The sequence below is a fragment of the Anguilla anguilla genome, chromosome 18 (assembly GCF_013347855.1).
Source record: "Anguilla anguilla isolate fAngAng1 chromosome 18, fAngAng1.pri, whole genome shotgun sequence".
Lineage (NCBI taxonomy): Eukaryota > Metazoa > Chordata > Actinopteri > Anguilliformes > Anguillidae > Anguilla > Anguilla anguilla.
In genome coordinates, this window is record NC_049218.1 from 23,208,646 (window position 1) to 23,227,768 (window position 19,123).

The following is a 19,123-nucleotide window of genomic DNA, read 5'->3' on the forward strand; positions in this document are numbered from 1 at the left end:
ACACTGAAATGCATAATTTCCTCATATTTATTCAGATATTTATTTATCTCTCTCTAAACCTTCAAGACACTTTCTTTGAAGGTTCTACATGCACACTGCATAACACTCTCATGAGCACCAGCATAAACGTCAGCATAAACGTCGACAGAAATACAATATGCGCATATCTGTCATGGGCGAACCAAGTATCCCATGCTATGACACAGGATAACCTATGATAATATATGCTGACTGGAATATTTGTATATAAGGTTATGCAGTGCTTATGAAGGGACTATACAGTTCTTATGTAGTTCTTTTCACAGAAAGTGTGGACCTATGAAAAGGGCAAAAGAAAGTACTGACGTGTGTAACTGGGCTTTATCCCCAGAGGACAGCCAGTGGACATCGCTTTCACACTGCAGCGTTTGAAGGAATGCTTTCTGTGCTGCTCGCTAAAGCCCAAAACGTGGGTGTCGGTTTACATCAGTGGTAACCAACCCTGTTCCTGGAGGTCTACCATCCTGTAGGTTTTCATTTTAACCCTAATTTGGCACGACTGGCTCGACTAACTAGCAGCTCAATGACATCTCTAGCTGTTCAATGAGGTGTACTTTGTCAGGGGTGGCGTGAAAACATACAGGACGGTAGATCACCAGGAAGACGGCTAGCTAACACTGGTTTATATCCTCGGAGCAGCAGCGCTTGGGTTTAAGGTGTAGCCATGACACCAGCGCGGTTGTCCCACGGCTGAAATGGGAAAGGTCACTCAGCCGATCCACGGGAGGCCAACACTGACAGGGCATTCCCACGCCCGGCCAGTCCAAATCCCACACCCCGTTCCTGGAGATCTACCGTCCTATAGGTTTTCACTCCAACCCTAACAAAGCACACCTCACTCAACAGCTAGGGCTCATTCCAAACGCTTATTTTATCCGTCCTTGCTTCCTTTTCTAGTATGGAAGGTCAAATGGGTCAAAAATACTTTAAATTGACGTCTGGAATCATGCGTTGTCAACAAGTTGTCAACGTCTTTGCGCGTTCTCAATGCGTGATTCCAGGCATTAATTTCACATATTTTTGACCCGTTGGCCTTCCTTAATAGGAAAGGGTGTAAGGAAAGGAAGCAAGGATGGATAAAGCAAACGATTGGAATGAGCCCCTAGAGATCTTGCGGAGTTGGCAATTATTAGAATCAGGTGTGCCAAATTAGGGTTGAAATGAAAGCCTACAGGATGGTAGATCTACGGGAATGGGGTCAGCCAGCCAGGCTGTAAAACCTTGACTCCCAGCCAGCCCCCTACCCACCCCCCCCACCCCCGAAAGTGGTTAAACACAGAAAGCATTCCTGAGGCCTAACCCTGCTTCTCATTTAAATCCTGAGCGACTCATTTGAGGAAATCTAAAAAAAACTAAGCAGCTGAAAGTAAAAAAACAAAAAACAAAGGGAAAGAAAGGCAGCAGGACACCACTGACCACAGCCCCTCCCAACAGCGAGAACAAAAGGACATTTATATGTACCTGGTTTCCAAGGTAGAACTAATTAAGGGAGAAAAAACAAACAAAGGGGGAATGTTAGACTGTCACACAAAGGGAATCCATTAACACACATGTACCTGGACACTCTCCTAGCATCCATTAAATCACACCACATTGTACATCAATCCTGACTGAAGCAGACACTATTTACCTGCATGGAACCATAGCAGCTCAAATGGGTTTACATCACTGGTTACATCACTGATGCCACTGATAATTACCGAGTTCGCAATGACATCATGAGAAAATCATGTGATGTTAGCCAGTCTCCAAAAGCTTTTATCTGGTGAATTAGGATGTGTCCCTCACGGGAATCACAATCAGGAACACGGCATCAACGCCGTATGAGGTCATTGCTTTTGGCACGGTCAAACAGGCACAGAGAGGTCCCGCTCAGAAGAGGTTTAGCAGAATGCGATGGGGAAAACAGCCAATTTTCCACAGGGTTGTCATTGTGCTCTTTAAAACAATTTTTTATCAGCTGAATACCAGTCACCTCCCCACGCTTTTCTGTTGCCGGCATTTTTCAGAGGTTACATCGCCAACTTCGAAAGCCCGCCAGCACTGTGACCGTTTATCGCTTGCGAAAAGCAACCCTCTTAACAAATACCTTCAGTTCTTGTTTGGCTGCCTAGCGTATAAATACAACTCTTATTTACAATCTGTTTCTGTTAGTTTGATTATGACTGAATGCACAAAGTCCGACAGGCGAAGTGCGAGGCCAGCTCGATGTCTGCCGTGGCGTCGGTGTCTTACCCTATATTTGTTGGCGCCGATTTGCTCCACCTGGAATCGTTTGGGACATTTGCATTTGGCCACTTGGCGAGTCACCTGTTCGGATCAATAAAATTCAAGAATGAGACACACACTCTTCAAGCAGCTCTTTGCCTTAAAGCTCAAACACGCTTTCTCCAGTCTCTGGTTGTTACGGCTGCTGGGCGGCTCATCCTATTACAGCACTCCATGGTCCAGTAGCGAAACCGGTGCCGAAGGCCGGCAGCCCAACAGGGTGCCGTCATTTTGGCTCTAGCTTTGCCCAGGGTTTAAGCTAGGTGCTCGCAAGTCCGCCCATTAAGCCTCACAGGAAGTGTGTTCCTCTGACTCATACCTGTGTGAGCTTGACTTGGTAAAACAAGAAGCAATGGCTGACAGTACATGCTTCAGAGGAGAGCGCATGGATGTCTGTGATCTTCAAAACTTATCCATAGCCGAGGTTTGCAGCAATGAAGAGAAATTGGGGAGAAAGGGGGGGAGGGGGAGCATCAACAAACGGGGATACCTCGTCTTCGATTTTGTCGGCGTCCGTAAGCGGCTTGTACGCGTCCTTGTTGGGGTGGAGAGCAGCGACAAACTCGTAGTAGTCGATGTAGCCGTCTCCGTCGCGGTCGAATATGTCCGCCACCGCGCTCATTTCCAGGCGACTGGTCGGGAACTCTGGGGGGGCGACAGCGAGCAGAGAGAGCAGTGAGACAGGCTGTGGTGGCGTGCCGGCGGGGGGGTCAGATTTTGGGGGTCGTGCGGGTCGCGCACTCACTGGAGGACAGGATGCCGTCGATGAACTCCTGGCGGGTGACCTTGCCATCCTGGTCCTTGTCGATGCGGCGGAAGAAGTCCATGACCCGAGACTTCTTGTGGTTCATCCAGCGCATGTAGCGCTTCCTCCACACGTCAAAGTCAAAGTTGGCGAATTCTTTCAGCTGGAAACGGAGGAAAGACACGTTTATAGCTTGAGTCTTCACAGCCGCTGAGCAGTTGCCCAGAGAGAAGGATTTTCATTTCTCTCACATCATAATTATAAAAAGATGTTCATCGCCATTCACTTACTTATTCCCATTTTAACATTTAATATTTAATAACATATAGCTCCCTCTGCTCTTCAAATATAGATAATCTTAAATTTGGGGGAAGGAGGATTAAAGAGAGAGGGAGTATTATTTCACACTTAGCTTCAGAGTTTTGTGAAGGACATTTTCACATGGGAAGTTCCGGAAAGGAAACGCAGTATGAAAAAATGGGTGGTAGAGACCAGCAATGAGAAGAAGAGCACTCTCTCAGTGAGCTAGAGTGCTCTCTCAGTGAGGTACAGCGCTCTCTCAGTGAGGTACAGCGCTCTCTCAGTGAGGTAGAGTGCTCTCTCAGTGAGGTACAGCGCTCTCTCAGTGAGGTACAACGCTCTCTCAGTGAGGTACAACGCTCTCTCAGTGAGGTACAGTGCTCTCTCAGTGAGGTACAGTGCTCTCTCAGTGAGGTACAGTGCTCTCTCAGTGAGGTAGAGCGCTCTCTTTCACACGGCGCGTGGCGGTTGGTGGGTTCGCCCGTACCTCCTCCAGGCGGTCCAGGGCGTCGTTGAGCTTCCGCCGTCTGTCCAGGGCCAGGAGCCAGACCTGCTGCCACTTGCTGACCAGCAGGTTGACCCGCGGGTTCTTCGTCTCGATGGGCGGCTGGGCGGCCGCGGGATACATGCCCTGCGTGGGAGACCGCTTCCCTGGAGGGGGACAACAGTAAAGTCACCCTGGGAAAAACAACCCGAACGCTGCGGGTAACTGTGGGTCGCCAGGTCATTCACCTGAACCGCTTCAGTTATAATCTAGTGGTATAAATAGCAGAGGCATAAGCTGTGCAGGTGACCCTGCCCAAGGTCTGCTAAGCACTTCAACAATCTCATGTGCCTGCAGGTAAGCATGACATTACATTACAGGCATTTAGACACTCTTATGAAACCTACTTCTCTTTCCCAGAGGGAAATCTACTTCCTGTCTGAGCAGAACACCCATATTCCATCTGTCTGAGCACAAAACCTTCTTCCTGCCTGTGCAGGACACCCATATTCCACTTGGAGCAGGATAAAACCTACTTCCTGTCTGAGTTTGGAACATTAACCTGTCAAGAGGGACACAAATCTCTCTCATGCGAATGGGACACCTACTGGCTGGGCGCCCTTTCTCCAGGATGGGGATGTGAGACTGGACGGGGGGCTCGGTCGTGGCCTTCCTCTTGTGCGTCTTGGTGATTTTGTCCACGTCGGGCTGCTTCCTGGTCATTTCCTCCATGAACGTCTGTTCGGGAAACAATGAGGGGGGGCGGGTGTGAACGAATGGGGGTTTATGAGACCATAGGAACCAATGTGGAGTAAGATGTGCTTACTCGAGGGAGGACCTCCCTCTAAGTCTCGCATTCGTTGAAGGCACGCTGGGAGAGCCATACCTGGTGTTCGGCGATGAGGGCCTTGACTTCCTCGATCTCCTGGGGCAGGGCGTCCTTGTCCTTCTGGTTCAGGGTGGTCTCGGCCCACTGCAGCCAGCCCAGTAGGTTCTCCAGGAGGTCCAGCGTGGCCAGGAGCTCTTCCAGGGCCCCGCCCAGCCTGTGCAGGTGCTGCCGCGCCCACGCCTGGACCTGGCGAACAAGTCGAGTGCAGATTGAACTTCAACTCCCCCACACAGAACTTAACCTCCCACCCTAGAACTCTCACCCCCATAGAACACCCCCCCAACCCCAGAACTCTCACCCCCCATAGAACCCCCCCCCCCCACACAGAACTTAACACCCCCCTCCCAGAACTCTCACCCTCTTCCACAAAACTCTCACCCCCCACAGAGCTCCCACTGCTCCCCAAAGAACTCTCACACCCGCACACAGAACTCTCGCACCTCCAAAGAACTCCCCCCCCCCCCCCCCCGCAGAACTCTCAGCCCCCACAGAACTCGCACCCGCCCCACAGAGCTCTCACCCCACCCAAAAAAAAATGTTAACTGCTGCTCAGCTAGTATGAAGAATATCTGGGCCAGAGATCTAACCTACTTCACGAGCACATTCCAGACATACCTGAGTGATCTCTGTGGATGGATCTAATGTGTAAATTAGTAGCCCTGGGTATCACATTATAAGTACAAACGCTGCTAGGACACAGAGCTCCTCAGTGAGCTCCGTCTGCCATGCGGAACACAGTACTAGCGCCGTTCGTTGCAGCCCGGGAGCGGGCGGCGTGACGCGCACTGACCTCTTCGAACCGCGCCTTGATGATGGTGTTCCAGTGCTTGATGGTGGTGATGGAGTCGGGGTGACAGATGGTCAGGATGGCCTCCCCCATGTTGGTGGCTTTGGTGAGAGCACCCCGCTTCTCCTCCAGCTTCTTCATGAACTCCTGTAACACCGCCCGAAAAAAAAAAATCTAAATTAAAAATCCAGTTCCCGTTTCACAGCCTCCGATGACCATAATCGCCCTTCAGTCTCCTGTCCAAGCTCATCGCCGACCAACCCGCCAATCCCCTGGAAAAGCCGGTCGGCTTAATTAAGTGAAAATAAATCAGCTGTGATGAATAAAACGTGACGGTCGAGCGCTGAAAACTATTCTTCGGTTCAAACGTGACCTCATGCGTATGAGAAATATAATATTCTGGAGAAAGATTTGGCTTTGGCACGCCACTGCCTCAAGCACAATGAAAAAGGCCATGTATGGCATTTTAGAGGTTTCTCAGCTGGCAGGTCACTGATACGCACAGGAAAGCACAATCTGAAACAGACTCAGTGAATACGCTGCCTTACTGCTGGAGAACAGAATGAAAGGATGGATGTTTGCAGATAAAAGGGAGTTGGGCCAAAAATCGCTTCCAACCTGCGTGTGTCTGAACAAAGTCATTTCTCCAGAATGTGTCTGAGCATGTTAGAGCTACGTACACCCGGAGTGCTGTTCCACACACCCCCTCTGCTATTCACCATCAGTGCTGTTCACCCTCAGTGCTGTTCCACACACCCCCTCTGCTATTCACCCTCACTGCTGTTCACCCTCAGTGCTGTTCCACACACCCCCTCTGCTATTCATCCTCACTGCTGTTCTACACACCCCCACTGCTGTTCATCCTCACTGCTGTTCACCCTCAGTGTTGTTCCACACACCTGCACTGCTGTTCCACACACTCCCGCTGCTGTTCCACACACTCCAACTGCTGCTGTTCCGCACACTCCCACTGCTGTCCTCTGTACTCCCTTTAAGCCTCTCTCATCAAATCTGAGAGTTCAATCTAACTAACCCCAGTGCAGGCTTGCCTTCTGCACATGCTCAGTGCAGGCTTGCCTTCTGCACACGCTCAGTGCAGGCTTGCCTTCTGCACATGCTCAGTGCAGGCTTGCCTTCTACACACACTCCATGGTGGCTTTCCTTTTGCACATGCTCAGTGCAGGTTCTCCTTCTGCACATGCTCAGTGCAGGCTTGCCTTCTGCACATGCTCAGTGCAGGCTTGTCTTCTGCACACGCTCAGTGCAGTGCAGGCTTACCTTCTGCACACGCTCAGTGCAGTGCAGGCTTACCTTCTGCACACGCTCAGTGCAGGCTTGCCTTCTGCACATGCTCAGTGCAGGCTTGTCTTCTGCACATGCTCAGTGCAGGCTTGCCTTCTGCACACGCTCAGTGCAGGCTTGTCCTCTGCACACGCTCAGTGCAGTGCTCTCTCCAGCACTTACCTTGTGCTGCTCGATGAGCACCCTCAGGGCTTCCTCGTCGTCGGGCAGGGCACCATGGAAACGCAGGCTCTGCTCGGCCTCAGCCAGCCATTCCAGCAGGATGTGCACGGTGGAGTGGAACTCCTCTGCCTGAGAGACAGGAAGTCAGAGGTCAGAGGTCAAACCGGCACTCAAGTACACAGGCAGGCACCAAAACCACCAGAGGTGACTCAGAGTGTGTATTTCAGTCGGAATGAGAGAGGCTTACTCAACCGCACTGCTACCGAATAACAGTGTAGCTGTTTATTACAGTATTTCACATTTACTGGGTGTTAGCTAATCTGTTGCTCTTATAAACAGATTTAATGCACTTATGCACTTTATTTTGTGAGTCACTTTGGAAAAGAGCAAATACTCTTTTTCCACAGTGTAATGTAATGGAGTGGGAGTGGGGTGTGACCAGGGCATGGCGTGGGTGTGGTCCGGGTGTGGCGCGGGCCTACCTGGCACAGGGCCTGCTCCAGCCGCGTCTGTTTGGAAACGGAGAGGGCGCACACCGTCTCCCAGCGCGTGCTCAGCTCCTGCATCTGAACTTTGACCCAGGAAGAGTCGTCGTGTCTGTTCTCGATCAGCTCCCGCGCCGAGCGCTTCAGTGCCTGCACGCTTCCTGTCCTCTTCCCCAACTCCTTCTGGAAGACCTGCCCCACAGGAGAACCCAAACACACTCACTTAGAGTCTGATAACCACATACACCTCACCACCAGAACCCACACACAATCACTTAGAGTCTGATAACCACACACTATCACCTCACCACTGGAACCCGCACATGCTCACTTACTGTCTGATAACCACACACACCTCACCACCAGAACCCACACACACTCACTTACTGTCTGTAACCACAACACACCTCACCACCAGAACCCACACACACTCACTTACTGTCTGATAACCACACACACCTCACCACCAGAACCCACACACACTCACTTACTGTCTGAGAACCACATTGCTCCATTACTCTGTCATACCCACACACACTGCATTAGCCTCCAATACCCCCCCCCACCCCCACCCCAACACACACACTACAGAACTCTCTGACACTGACACACATATGCTCCATTAGTGTCCAATTACCACCCCCCCCCCCCCCCCCCCATTACCCCCCCCATTACTGTCTGGTAATAATCGGCCATACATTCCTCACGCTGATAACCACACATGACCTCCAGCAGTCTCACAGTGTAGTGTTACAGTAACCGTGGATACCATGCATGACACACTGCCCTGGAGTGAAGAGGCTTACTGAATAATAGCCATGAACACATGACCTGTCACACACCCCCACGGGGGGCATGTTTAAGACACTGCTCGTGTAACTGGAGGATCATGGGTGGGCACCACCGTTGGACACAGTCACTTACAACAGGAACTCACTGAATGGGAGACTACAGCAGTAAACATCCAGCTGTGGCTGTCAAAACAGTTAAAACATCACGCACTGCCACCATCATGTGGACTGCATAGGCTTCACCCATTTTCTTACAGAACTTACAGCTCTCAACAAGGCCCCATTCAGACACACAGAGCTTCACGTCTCTGACAACATGAGGTCATACTGTTTCTCGGCAACCCTAAGTGCTCTATATAAGGACTGACAAAACTCTACTGACCGAGGGTCTATTTCTCTCAGATGACGCACAGATTCTGTCCCCGAGTCAGCGGGTCGTACATGACTCATTTCAAGACTGATTCAAACCAGCGCTTTTGACATTGAACAAACTCCTCAGTGCTTGACGGAGGTACTAATCAGTCAAGCACTTCAGGTACTGACATCACAACCCCCATGTTTAAAACTAAGCTCTTAAAGGGTATGAAAAAGAAGACCTTGGATGACTCAGTAGTGAGTGAGGTGTCTGAACCTTGAAGTACTTCTAAATTCTTTGTGGGCCACACATGGTGAGACTTCAAACAAAGTCCTGTTTGGCTGGATAAAGCTTGTTCTTGCAGCTGTTTCTATTAATAACCTGGATGACAACAACGACTTCATTGTTTTAATACATTGTTATTTTTCAAAAAGCAAAAAAAAAGAGGGAAATGTGCCAGAGGAATCTAGAGCAATCGCAGCAGAGGTGGAAAGTCCAGGGGTCAGAAGGTAAAAGTCCTGCCATGTGTTTCTTTCGCCCATGAACTCAGACAGCTGATTCTCCTAATTAGTTCTACCTCCTGGTTGAAGAATAGTGCTAATCAGCAAATCCAGGTGGTTGGAACAAAACACTGGGAAGGACTTTTACTTTCTGAACCTGGATTTTCCACCTTTGAATCACAGGGCCTGGTAAATTGGGCAGGCACCTCCCAGGACGCCCATGGGTCCTACCTTGTGGCTGTCGATGAGGTTGAGCACCAGGTCGATGTCGCCGTGCACCGGCTGGTCGTCGGCCAGCTGGGGCTCCACCCGGTACAGCCAGTCAATCAGGGCCTGGAGGGCGTCGCTGAACTGGCCCGAGAACAGCAGCGCCTCCTCCAGCTTGTTTTGCCTGGGGGGCGAAAGCATGGGGCACAGGGTAAGGGCACACACTGAGGACTCAGCGCAATGCACGCTGGTAACAGATGGCAGGTCAAAGGTCACCGTTAGCAAGGCTTATAAACTCAACAGTAGCACCCACACATCCACAGGTATTTATTCCACACTGGTCATGTAAACCGGCCACTCATTCTCACTTACTCATTGACTCACTGATTCACTAACTCACCCACAGAGTCTCTCATCCAGGTGCTTAATCACTTTTCCTCATTCACTCACTGAGACTCACTCGTTGAATCCCTGACTCGCTCACCGATTCAGTAACTCACTAACGTATGCACTCACTGTCTAACACACGCACTTTGCTAACTTCTGGGCCCTCTGTAATTCCTACATTTACCACAAGAGGAACAAGAAGCCCAGAAAACACTGCCCACCGAACAGGGCACCCACTCACTCCCTTTTCCCAAAACCATTCAAACCCCTGTTAGCTCTCTCCAGCCACAGTCTGTGGAGCTCCGCCCCCCCGTGACCTCTGACCCCTGACCCCGTACCTCTCCACGGACTTGCCGCACACGGTGTCCCACTTGTCGCGCAGCTCGCTCAGCATGTCGTCCAGCCGCTGGTGGTCGTCCTCCAGGGAGGTCTTGTCCTTCAGGGCGCGGCCCGTGCGGCTGGTGGTGTCGTACACCGAGTGCTTGCTCCCCAGGGCCTTCTGGAACTCCTGCACGCCCCCCCGAAAACAGGCTGGATGAGTAACCGCAGGCAACAACTGCTCTCTGACCCCGCCCCCACCCTCCTCCCATCCAATATAAACACTACCTCCACCTGACCCTCATTTTTCAAACATGCATTCCATTTTTTGGGGTGTAAAAACAGGATATTTTTGCATTTAATGTCCACATCGTGTTTTTGTGAGCAGCTGCTAATGTTTTGCATGTACACACATTTCCCAACAAAGGTCAACAACAAACCGATTCAACATCACACACTGCGCGATGAAAAGATGGATCGATATAAAAAGCAAGACCCAGAAAAACAAGGCCCGCAAGTCGCATTCAATAAACCGTTTAGCGTCAGAGATTGGCGAAGGTTTCGCGCCTCGCAGGACCTGCGCCACAACGCTGTCCAGCCGGTGTGAACGCGCTCACTCGCTCACGCCCCCCGTTTCCACTATAAAAACCGCAGTTCTGAGGCTGACGTGTCATTGTAATGCAGGGGGAATGCGCGCATGTGTTCGGGATGATCCGGTAAAAAACGGGGCTTTGAGGGGCTTTGATCTCCGGAGACAATTAAGAGCCTCTCTGCGGCGGAACAGCTGTGCGGCCCGGAGACGGGGAGATGGCGACTGCGGCCGCGGTGGCGTTCGGCCGAGGCTCCGCCCCCCCCGTAACCGAACCCGGGTCACCGGCAAGCTCACCGACTGCCCGGCGCCGCGCGTAATCCCTCTCTGACCATACCCCCCAACCCCCCCCCCCCCCCCCCCCGCCGCCTCCGCACCCCCCCCGATAGTTGACTCATCGGCACACAACACCAGCCCTGTCCCGTCACCTCCGAACTTTGGAACGCATGAAAAATGGTTTTAAAGCGGTTGGTGCACAATAGAGGGGTGGGGGGTGAGAAGGGGGGGGGGGGGGGAGCCCTGAGTGTGTTTCTCTGGTAAACGCACCCGAGAGAGAGCGTGCCTATACACCGGGGGAGAGGGTGGGGGGTGGGGATGGGGGGGGCACCCTGAGCGTGTTTCTCTGGTAAACACACCCGAGAGAGAGCGTGCCTCTACACTGGGGGGAGGGGTTAAATCCGCAAGCCCTTCATTTGCCAGGATTAAACGTATCCAAAATCAGGAACGGCAGAGTTCCATACTGTACATCCAGGGATTATGAAAGGATTAGCACAAGCCCTGCACTGGGGGGGGGGGGGGGGGGGTTAGAGAACACAGAGCAGGATAACAATTTGGTACAGACCCCACCACACACAGTAAAGTGGGTAAAGACCAGAGAACACAGAGCAGGATAACGGTTTGGTACAGACCCCGCCACACACAGTAAAGTGGGTAAAGACCAGAGAACACAGAGCAGGATAACGGTTCGGTCCGGACCCACAGCACACAGTAAAGAAAGGAAAGGCCTCAGTCACATGACTAACAACCGACCTTTCAGCACTTCACACAGCACAAGAAAAGCCCCATCAGCTCGGCTGCGGTTCAGATAACAGCCGCGGCTCTGACAAACGTCCGCTCCGTTAAAAGAGAGCGGAAGACTCCTCCTCCCACGCCCGCTCTTGCACCTCACCGTACTTTTATTCTGGTTTTTTTTGCCCCGTCTCTGCCGGGAAGTAAAGGGTGAACCGAGGTCGAGCTACCTTGTGCTGGGTCAGCTGCGCCTTGATCTTGTCCGGCTCGTTGGCGATCTCCAGCTCAGAGTCCAGGGCCCTCTCCGACTCCTCCAGCCACTCGCTCAACTTGCTCCAGGTTTCGTTGAACTTGGAGAGAGAGAGAAAAAAAAAGAGAGGAGACAAAGGCTTCTTATTTATTTTCCTTTTTTTGAAGAACTTTAATTTCACTTGTTCGTCTCGAGGAGGAAGATTGATTCGTTCGGTGCTTTCCTGTGAACGTCTTGTGGAGAACGCCAGGAAATGGAGCGCAGTGGTGCTCAACCTGGAACTAATAAAGCTCAGATGTGTCTGTGATGTATTATTAAAAACACTGAACACTTTCGTTGCGCGCACACACACACACATTTACACACACACAGTGAGTGAGAGAGTGAGTGAGCAAAGGATATACATTCTGGGGTCTGATTATCAGTACCCAAACATGCCCTAAATGAACTCTAAAGCTGATTGGTCAGTGGGATCAGGTGATGCTCTTGGGGGGGGGCGGGGCCTCACCTGCTTGGCGCGCTTGCGGGCGTCGTCCAGGACGCGGCCCCTCTCCACCGACCGCTGCACCACCTTCTCCCAGCGGCTCTGCACGCTGATCAGCAGGTTCTTGATCAGCACCACGTCCTGCTTCTGGCTGAAGTACTTCAGGTGCGTCCCCGTCTTGTCCAGCTCCATCACCTGCTCGCGGTGCGAGTTCACCTCCGTCACAAACACCTGCGGACAGACAGAGACGCACGCGGGTGAGGAGGGGGAAGGACCCAGGGCTGCCCCCCACCTCGGGAGCCGATCGAGCGCCCTGTTTGGCTCTGTCTGTATCTGGACATACACCCTCTGCGTTATACAGTAAAGTTTACTGAGGCACCAGGTGTGCCATCTGTAAAATAAATAAACAGAAGAAGAGAAGAGCGTCCCATGTCTGGTTCGTCCTGTTTCAGGCAGTGTGCATCACCTCTATCAGGGTCTCCAGAGCATACATCATACTACTACTTAATGCCTCTACTTAACACTACGTACTAGTTAGCACACACGTACACATGCACATATACACACACACGCATGCGCAAACACACCATACACAGATGCACACACATACACACACAGCGCTCACACACACACACACACACACACACCTTGTGCTCGTCGATCTGGAACATGACGGTCTCCAGTATGAGAGAGGCGGGGGAGGCCATGGTGAGGGTCTGCTCAGCCTGGGTCAGCCAGTTGATGAAGTCCTGCAGGGAGTTGTGGAACTCGGTGGCCAGGGTCAGGGCCTCCTCCATTTTCACCTGCACCAAACACACAGAGGTCAGAGGTCAGAGGTCACAGACACATCCATCCCACCGTACTCCATAAACAGCTCCTTCCATCATCCCAGGATCATCTGTCGCCATGGCTACCGTCCAAACAGAGGAAGTCTACTTGTCCGGAACAATGGATTCTTAAATAAGGGAAAATTATGCTTAACCAATGACACACAGAGCCCATAGAGATGCACTAATTAAATCATTAGCCGTTCATGCAATCTAATAAGAAAAAAAAACACAGGGCTCCCTTAACAGAGTTTCAGCCAGATGAAAGGAGGTTGTAGTGTGAAACAACGCAGCTGTACTACATAAAATACTTTTATTTACTTATTTCTTTTCTAACTGTGGCACCCAAAGTGGTCTGAACATGCTCTGAATCTCACCCAATTTTGGAATGTGTAATTATCAGCAACCACAGCTGTGTCCATGCGCTAACAGCACTGCCAATTCGAGGGAGTGCAGACACCTGCGGTTCCCCTCCTAAAACGTGGTGCACCAGCTGCTTCTTTTCACACCTCAGACTACGGATGAGCTTGCACAAAGCGGAGTCAGAGTACTTCATTCATTATGAGGCTTTGACCAGCGGGGGTCACTAGAGAGCGATGAAACGCAGACCCCTAACCCACTGAACCCTCCCACACCCTGGGAGAGGCAACTGACGATTGCACTTTGCTCCATGGAACTACCGGCCACAGGTACCGCTGGGAAGATCTGGATCCGGTGCCTTAACCGAATGAGACACCCAGCAGCCTAACACAGAATAACTTATAAATCAGAAGACTGTCTCATCCTACTTTATGTAATATGGCCTCAAGCGATGGTTTCAATGCCATACCGCTACGGGTACCTTGCATATGTGTTAACATGCACGGTCTGTTAAATCCAGCACACTTATCACTGTGTCTATGCGCCTTAGGCATATGGAATATTTTTTTTCCAAAATTCTATGTCATGGTTCTAGAACTCCATATGTTTCAGTTGCCAGTAGTGATTGTGACATCAGCATTAGAATGCTCAGTTAAGAACTTTCTTGTCACATATTTATGATCTCACAGCTAAAAGGGTTAAGGATGCAGATGTAGAGTTTGGAGCACGAATCTCATATCCGTAGGCTGCGTCTTTATCTCTCACCCCCATACACCCCCCACCCCACCTGCCCCCACCGCACCCGCCCCCGCCGCACCCCATCATCATACTCCATCCTGTGGGATGTTCCCTCACAGGTCAGAAACCTCACATTCACGCGCTGACTCACAAATTCTGCTTGCTCAGCAGAATCAGGCGCCTGGTACTCACATCAACTTCACACCACATCCTGGACGCTGCCCCACCCACGCACCCCCCCTCCCCACCACCCCCCCACCCCCCCGCCCACCAACTCTCTGTAGTTCATTAACCACAGAGCTTCAGAAAAGACCCTCACATGGGGCAGGCGTGGTTAAGCCTCACTTCTTCCACTGAAGACAGAAGCCTGAGATGAGCTCGGTAAGTCTTACTGTTGACCGCATCGACCCCCTGGGGCCCTGAGTCTGCAGCAGAAATCACGTCACACCGCGTGCGTAACATCCGTACTGCTCACCCCTAAACCACTCACCAGCCTCTCAGATACCTTCACCTACAGAACATACTGCTCACCCCTAAACCACTCACCAGCCTCTCAGATACCTTCACCTACAGAACATACTGCTCACCCCTAAACCACTCACCAGCCTCTCAGATACCTTCACCTACAGAACATACTGCTCACCCCTAAACCACTCACCAGCCTCTCAGATACCTTCACCTACAGAACATACTGCTCACCCCTAAACCACTCACCAGCCTCTCAGATACCTTCACCTACAGAACATACTGCTCACCCCTAAACCACACGCCTGTACAGTCCTACTGCTCACCTGTCCCTCTATACAGCCCTACTGCTCACCTGTCCCTCTATCACATACCTGTACAGCCCCACTGCTCACCTGTCCCTCTATCACACACCTGTACAGTCCTACTGCTCACCTGTCCCTCTATACAGACCTACTGCTCACCTGTCCCTCTATCACACACCTGTACAGTCCTATCGCTCACCTTTCTCTCCTCCAGCTTGGCTTGCACGCTCTCCCACTTCTCCTGCAGGTTTCGGAGGTCCTGCTCGGTGTTGGCGTCCTGACCCCCGTGAACGACGGCCAGGAGTTTCTGGCCCCGCCCCATCAGGTCCTGGTACAGCTCCTCCTTGGCCTGGAACACACTGCATAACTCCTACAGAGAGAGAGAGGAGAACACAGTCACACACCCCAGCCTGAACACTAAACACACTGCACAGCTCCTACAGAGAGAGAGAGGAGAACACAGTCACACACCCCAGCCTGAACACTAAACACACTGCACAGCTCCTACAGAGAGAGAGAGGAGAACACAGTCACACACACCAGCCTGAACACTAAACACACTGCACAGCTCCTACAGAGAAAGAGAGGGGAACACAGTCACACACACCAGCCTGAACACTAAACACACTGCACAGCTCCGACAGAGAGAGAGAGGGGAACACAGTCACACACCCCTGCCGCAACAGTGTGCTACAGCGATTAGGAGAGTTTTCAGGTTCAAATCCCAGGAGAGGCACAGCCTCGAGCAAGGTGCTTGATCTGAACCACTCAAGTGAATATCCAGCTGGCAGCTGTACACAGGAATGCCACGTTCAGTGAGGAACGCTGTGCCAGCTGGACACTGCTCCCTCGTAAAAGGAGAACGCACGCTGGCTTACGTAAGAGCGGAGTGTGAACTTCACATTCCTGCTCTCACAGTTTAATGAGCGATAAAAGAGCCACACCTGCTCTCAGTTCATCACAACAGGCATTACAGGGCGGCAGTGTAGCATAATGGGTAAGGAACTGGTCTTGTGAAATAAAGGTTGCAGGTTTGATTCCCAGGTAGGACACTGCCGTTGCACCCTTGAGCAAGGTACTTAACCTGCATTGCCTCAGTATATATCCAGCTGTAAATAGATGCAATGTAAATGCTATGTAAAAAAATCATAATAATTGTAAGTCGCTCTGGATAAGAGCGTCTAGTATATGCCTCTAATGTGATGTGATGTAATACATTATGACACTTTATTATTAAGTTTTGCTAGCTGACCTTTTTGCACCAATGCAAATATTCATAACGGGCATGCTGTAGATGGTTAAGTTTCCTCAAATTGCCTGTAGATCATATAATAATATGCATACAGTGTGTGTGGCTCGACACACAGCTACACAGTCCTTGTGGGGGGATATGTCTTTGACCGCTTGCCCATGACAGCATTACTGCTAAATGTTCCATGTGTGGGGGTGAATATGTTTGCGTAGATTAATCATGTGCATAAAAGCAATGGAGGAAAAGGTACCTCAGGCTATATTACATCATGCACATTAGCATGACCTGGCAGTACCATCTGATCTCATTCACTATCCCTGATAAGTTTGTTTTGCATGTAGTTTGATGAAATCATAATTATTGTGAAAATAATTATTAATCATTTATCCAATTGTCTTTCACATTTGGTCTGCCACATCTGTGGTTGTTAAAAAGGAGCTTTTACCATCTAATTTTAATGTAAGATGCCCTGGGGGAATCACATACACACAGACACACACCTACACACACCAGGACTGCAATATCACGCAGTTACATCTCGAGTTATGAAAAGCATTATGTCTCACCAAAAACTTCATTATTTCTGTATCATTAATACCTGTCCTTCCCTAATGCACAGTGCAGTAATTGCCATTCCTTTGGGGAGGGATTAACTGTGCCTGAGGTCACTATCCCACTCTGGTACGGCGGGGGTGGTGGGGAGGTGTGGGCGGGGGTGGGAGTGGTGGGGGTTGGGTTGGGGAGGGGTCTTACAGTGCTTCATACATTGTGCAGTGAATAGCTCACGTTTGTGAGCATTTGTTTCGGTGGCTTTTCGTTTTTGTTTGCAACGTAATTTACTTTTCACACTTCTTCGAGCAAAAGAAAACAAACAACGGCAAAGAACAAAAAAAGAGAAAGAGGCGCAGGGTGCTCCTCCCTGGCGCTGGCGAAGCAGTCGGCTGTGAGCGGGTATTTTGTGCCGGTGAAGACGTACCAGATGGGCGCTGAGCTGCTCCCGGGCCGTCTCCGGTAAGCCCCCCACCGCCTTCGACGCCAGCAGCTGCCGCTCCGTGTCTTTCAGCCACTGCTGCATGTCCTCGATCTCGCCGTGGAAACCTTGGGCCTGTGACACAGGGGGAGACAATGATGCCTGTGTCGCCGAGGAGACCGCGCTGCCTGTGTCGCCGAGGAGACGATGCTGCATGTATCACCCAGGAGACGGCGATGCCTCTATCACACCCGCAAGGCATGGAGACAATATGCCAGGACTCTGAGGGTTTGAGCCAATCAGATTTCGGGGCTCAAAGCCATTCACACCCCCAGACTCTTTAATATTTAGGGTATTCCAAAGGGCATCTCCACAGCATTCACAGTCTAAACAATAGCGTCTAGGGCCAGACCGAGCAATCTACACATACCATACACAATCACTCCAAACAGGCCTGCACTTTGCTAAGCATGTCTAATCCTCACCCCTCCATTAGATTGCACATTAAAGCAACCATTTTAAGCGTGACGCATTAACCTTTTCACATTTTAATTTGAGCAGACTCCGTCTCTATAAATGCATCTGAGAAAAAAATGTGACAAGTGAAAATAATACTTATATAAACACTGCCACAAGACCCTACTATTATTTTTTTACACAACTTTCTGAATAAATACTACTGTCATTTTTCTAGTACAAGGTAAATGCTCTATATTACTTTCAAAAGCTTTTGAAGAACATTCCATTTTTGTCCATAAAACTAGAGGTAATAAAAACCTATTTCTCTTCTGATAAAGAGCCTTTTAAAATTCCAGAAAGAAAAAAATAATTTACAAGCATAATTTTCATTCCTCACATCCCTCTAAAGGAAAAATGAAAGCCCTTAGTGTCAGGGTTCTGAAAAAGAACATGAAACCACGGCGATTCCAGGCGAGGGGGAGGGGGGGGTTCTGCTGGCCACACCCCCTTTGTGATTTCGAAATCCCACCCCCCCAGGGGTAAGGGTGTAGTAAATCACAGTTCAGTTGGGGGAGATCTGGCAGCCTACGACAAGCAGAGACTGGAGATTGGCCGCCGGGGATTGTGGAAAGACGCACCTGGAGCAGGGCGCTGTCCAGATGCTGCCTCCTGAGTTTGGTCTTCTCCAGAATGTTCTGCCAGCGCTGGTTGAGGTTCTCCAGCTTGCCCTGCAGGCTGCTGGCCTCCTCGCCCGCGCTGGACTCCATCAGGTCACTGCCCGCCTTGTTCACCGCCTCCACCGTGCTCTTATGGGCCAGCACATCGTTCTGCAGCACCTGGAGACCCACATAAAAACACCATCTCCCATCAGGCACTCTGCTCCCATAACAATATTCACACAGAATCATCCCCCCAAAAACACCATCTCCCATCAGGCACTCTGCTCCCATAACAATATTCACATAGAATCATCCCCCCAAAAACACCATCTTCCATCAGGCACCTTGCAGCCACCAAAATATTCACACAGCATTATTCCCCCAAAAACACCATCTCCCATCATGCACTCTGCTCCCACCACAATATTCACACAGAATCATCCCCCCAAAAACACCATCTCCCATCAGGCACCTTGCAGCCACCAAAATATTCACACAGCATTATTCCCCCAAAAACACCATCTCCCATCATGCACTCTGCTCCCACCACAATATTTACACAGCGTCATCCCCCCAAAAACACCATCTCCCATCAGGTACTCTGCTCCCACCACAATATTTACACAGCGTCATCCCCCCAAAAACACCATCTCCCATCAGGTACTCTGCTCCCACCACAATACTCACACAGCATTATCCCCCTGCTACATCATCCCTTTCCCTACCAAAATAATGTCC

General features: G+C 50.8%; 1 protein-coding gene across 3 annotated transcripts in view; it reads right to left on the bottom strand.

Moving 5' to 3' along the window:
- Positions 1 to 19,123, bottom strand: part of dst (dystonin) — a 206,867-nt gene that overhangs the window by 10,369 nt on the left and 177,375 nt on the right. For all 3 annotated transcript variants that reach the window (XM_035399721.1, XM_035399719.1, XM_035399720.1), the window contains 18 exons: positions 18,365 to 18,562; positions 17,274 to 17,402; positions 15,245 to 15,415; positions 12,998 to 13,153; positions 12,375 to 12,581; positions 11,847 to 11,966; positions 10,040 to 10,209; positions 9,339 to 9,498; positions 7,459 to 7,653; positions 6,977 to 7,105; positions 5,516 to 5,659; positions 4,723 to 4,911; positions 4,445 to 4,574; positions 3,840 to 4,003; positions 3,053 to 3,215; positions 2,798 to 2,952; positions 2,275 to 2,349; positions 1,501 to 1,518 (listed from right to left, as the gene is read on the bottom strand). In XM_035399721.1, the coding sequence (XP_035255612.1) occupies positions 1,501 to 1,518; positions 2,275 to 2,349; positions 2,798 to 2,952; positions 3,053 to 3,215; positions 3,840 to 4,003; positions 4,445 to 4,574; positions 4,723 to 4,911; positions 5,516 to 5,659; positions 6,977 to 7,105; positions 7,459 to 7,653; positions 9,339 to 9,498; positions 10,040 to 10,209; positions 11,847 to 11,966; positions 12,375 to 12,581; positions 12,998 to 13,153; positions 15,245 to 15,415; positions 17,274 to 17,402; positions 18,365 to 18,562 (2,673 nt within the window). The remainder of the gene's footprint in view (positions 1 to 1,500; positions 1,519 to 2,274; positions 2,350 to 2,797; positions 2,953 to 3,052; positions 3,216 to 3,839; positions 4,004 to 4,444; positions 4,575 to 4,722; positions 4,912 to 5,515; positions 5,660 to 6,976; positions 7,106 to 7,458; positions 7,654 to 9,338; positions 9,499 to 10,039; positions 10,210 to 11,846; positions 11,967 to 12,374; positions 12,582 to 12,997; positions 13,154 to 15,244; positions 15,416 to 17,273; positions 17,403 to 18,364; positions 18,563 to 19,123) is intronic.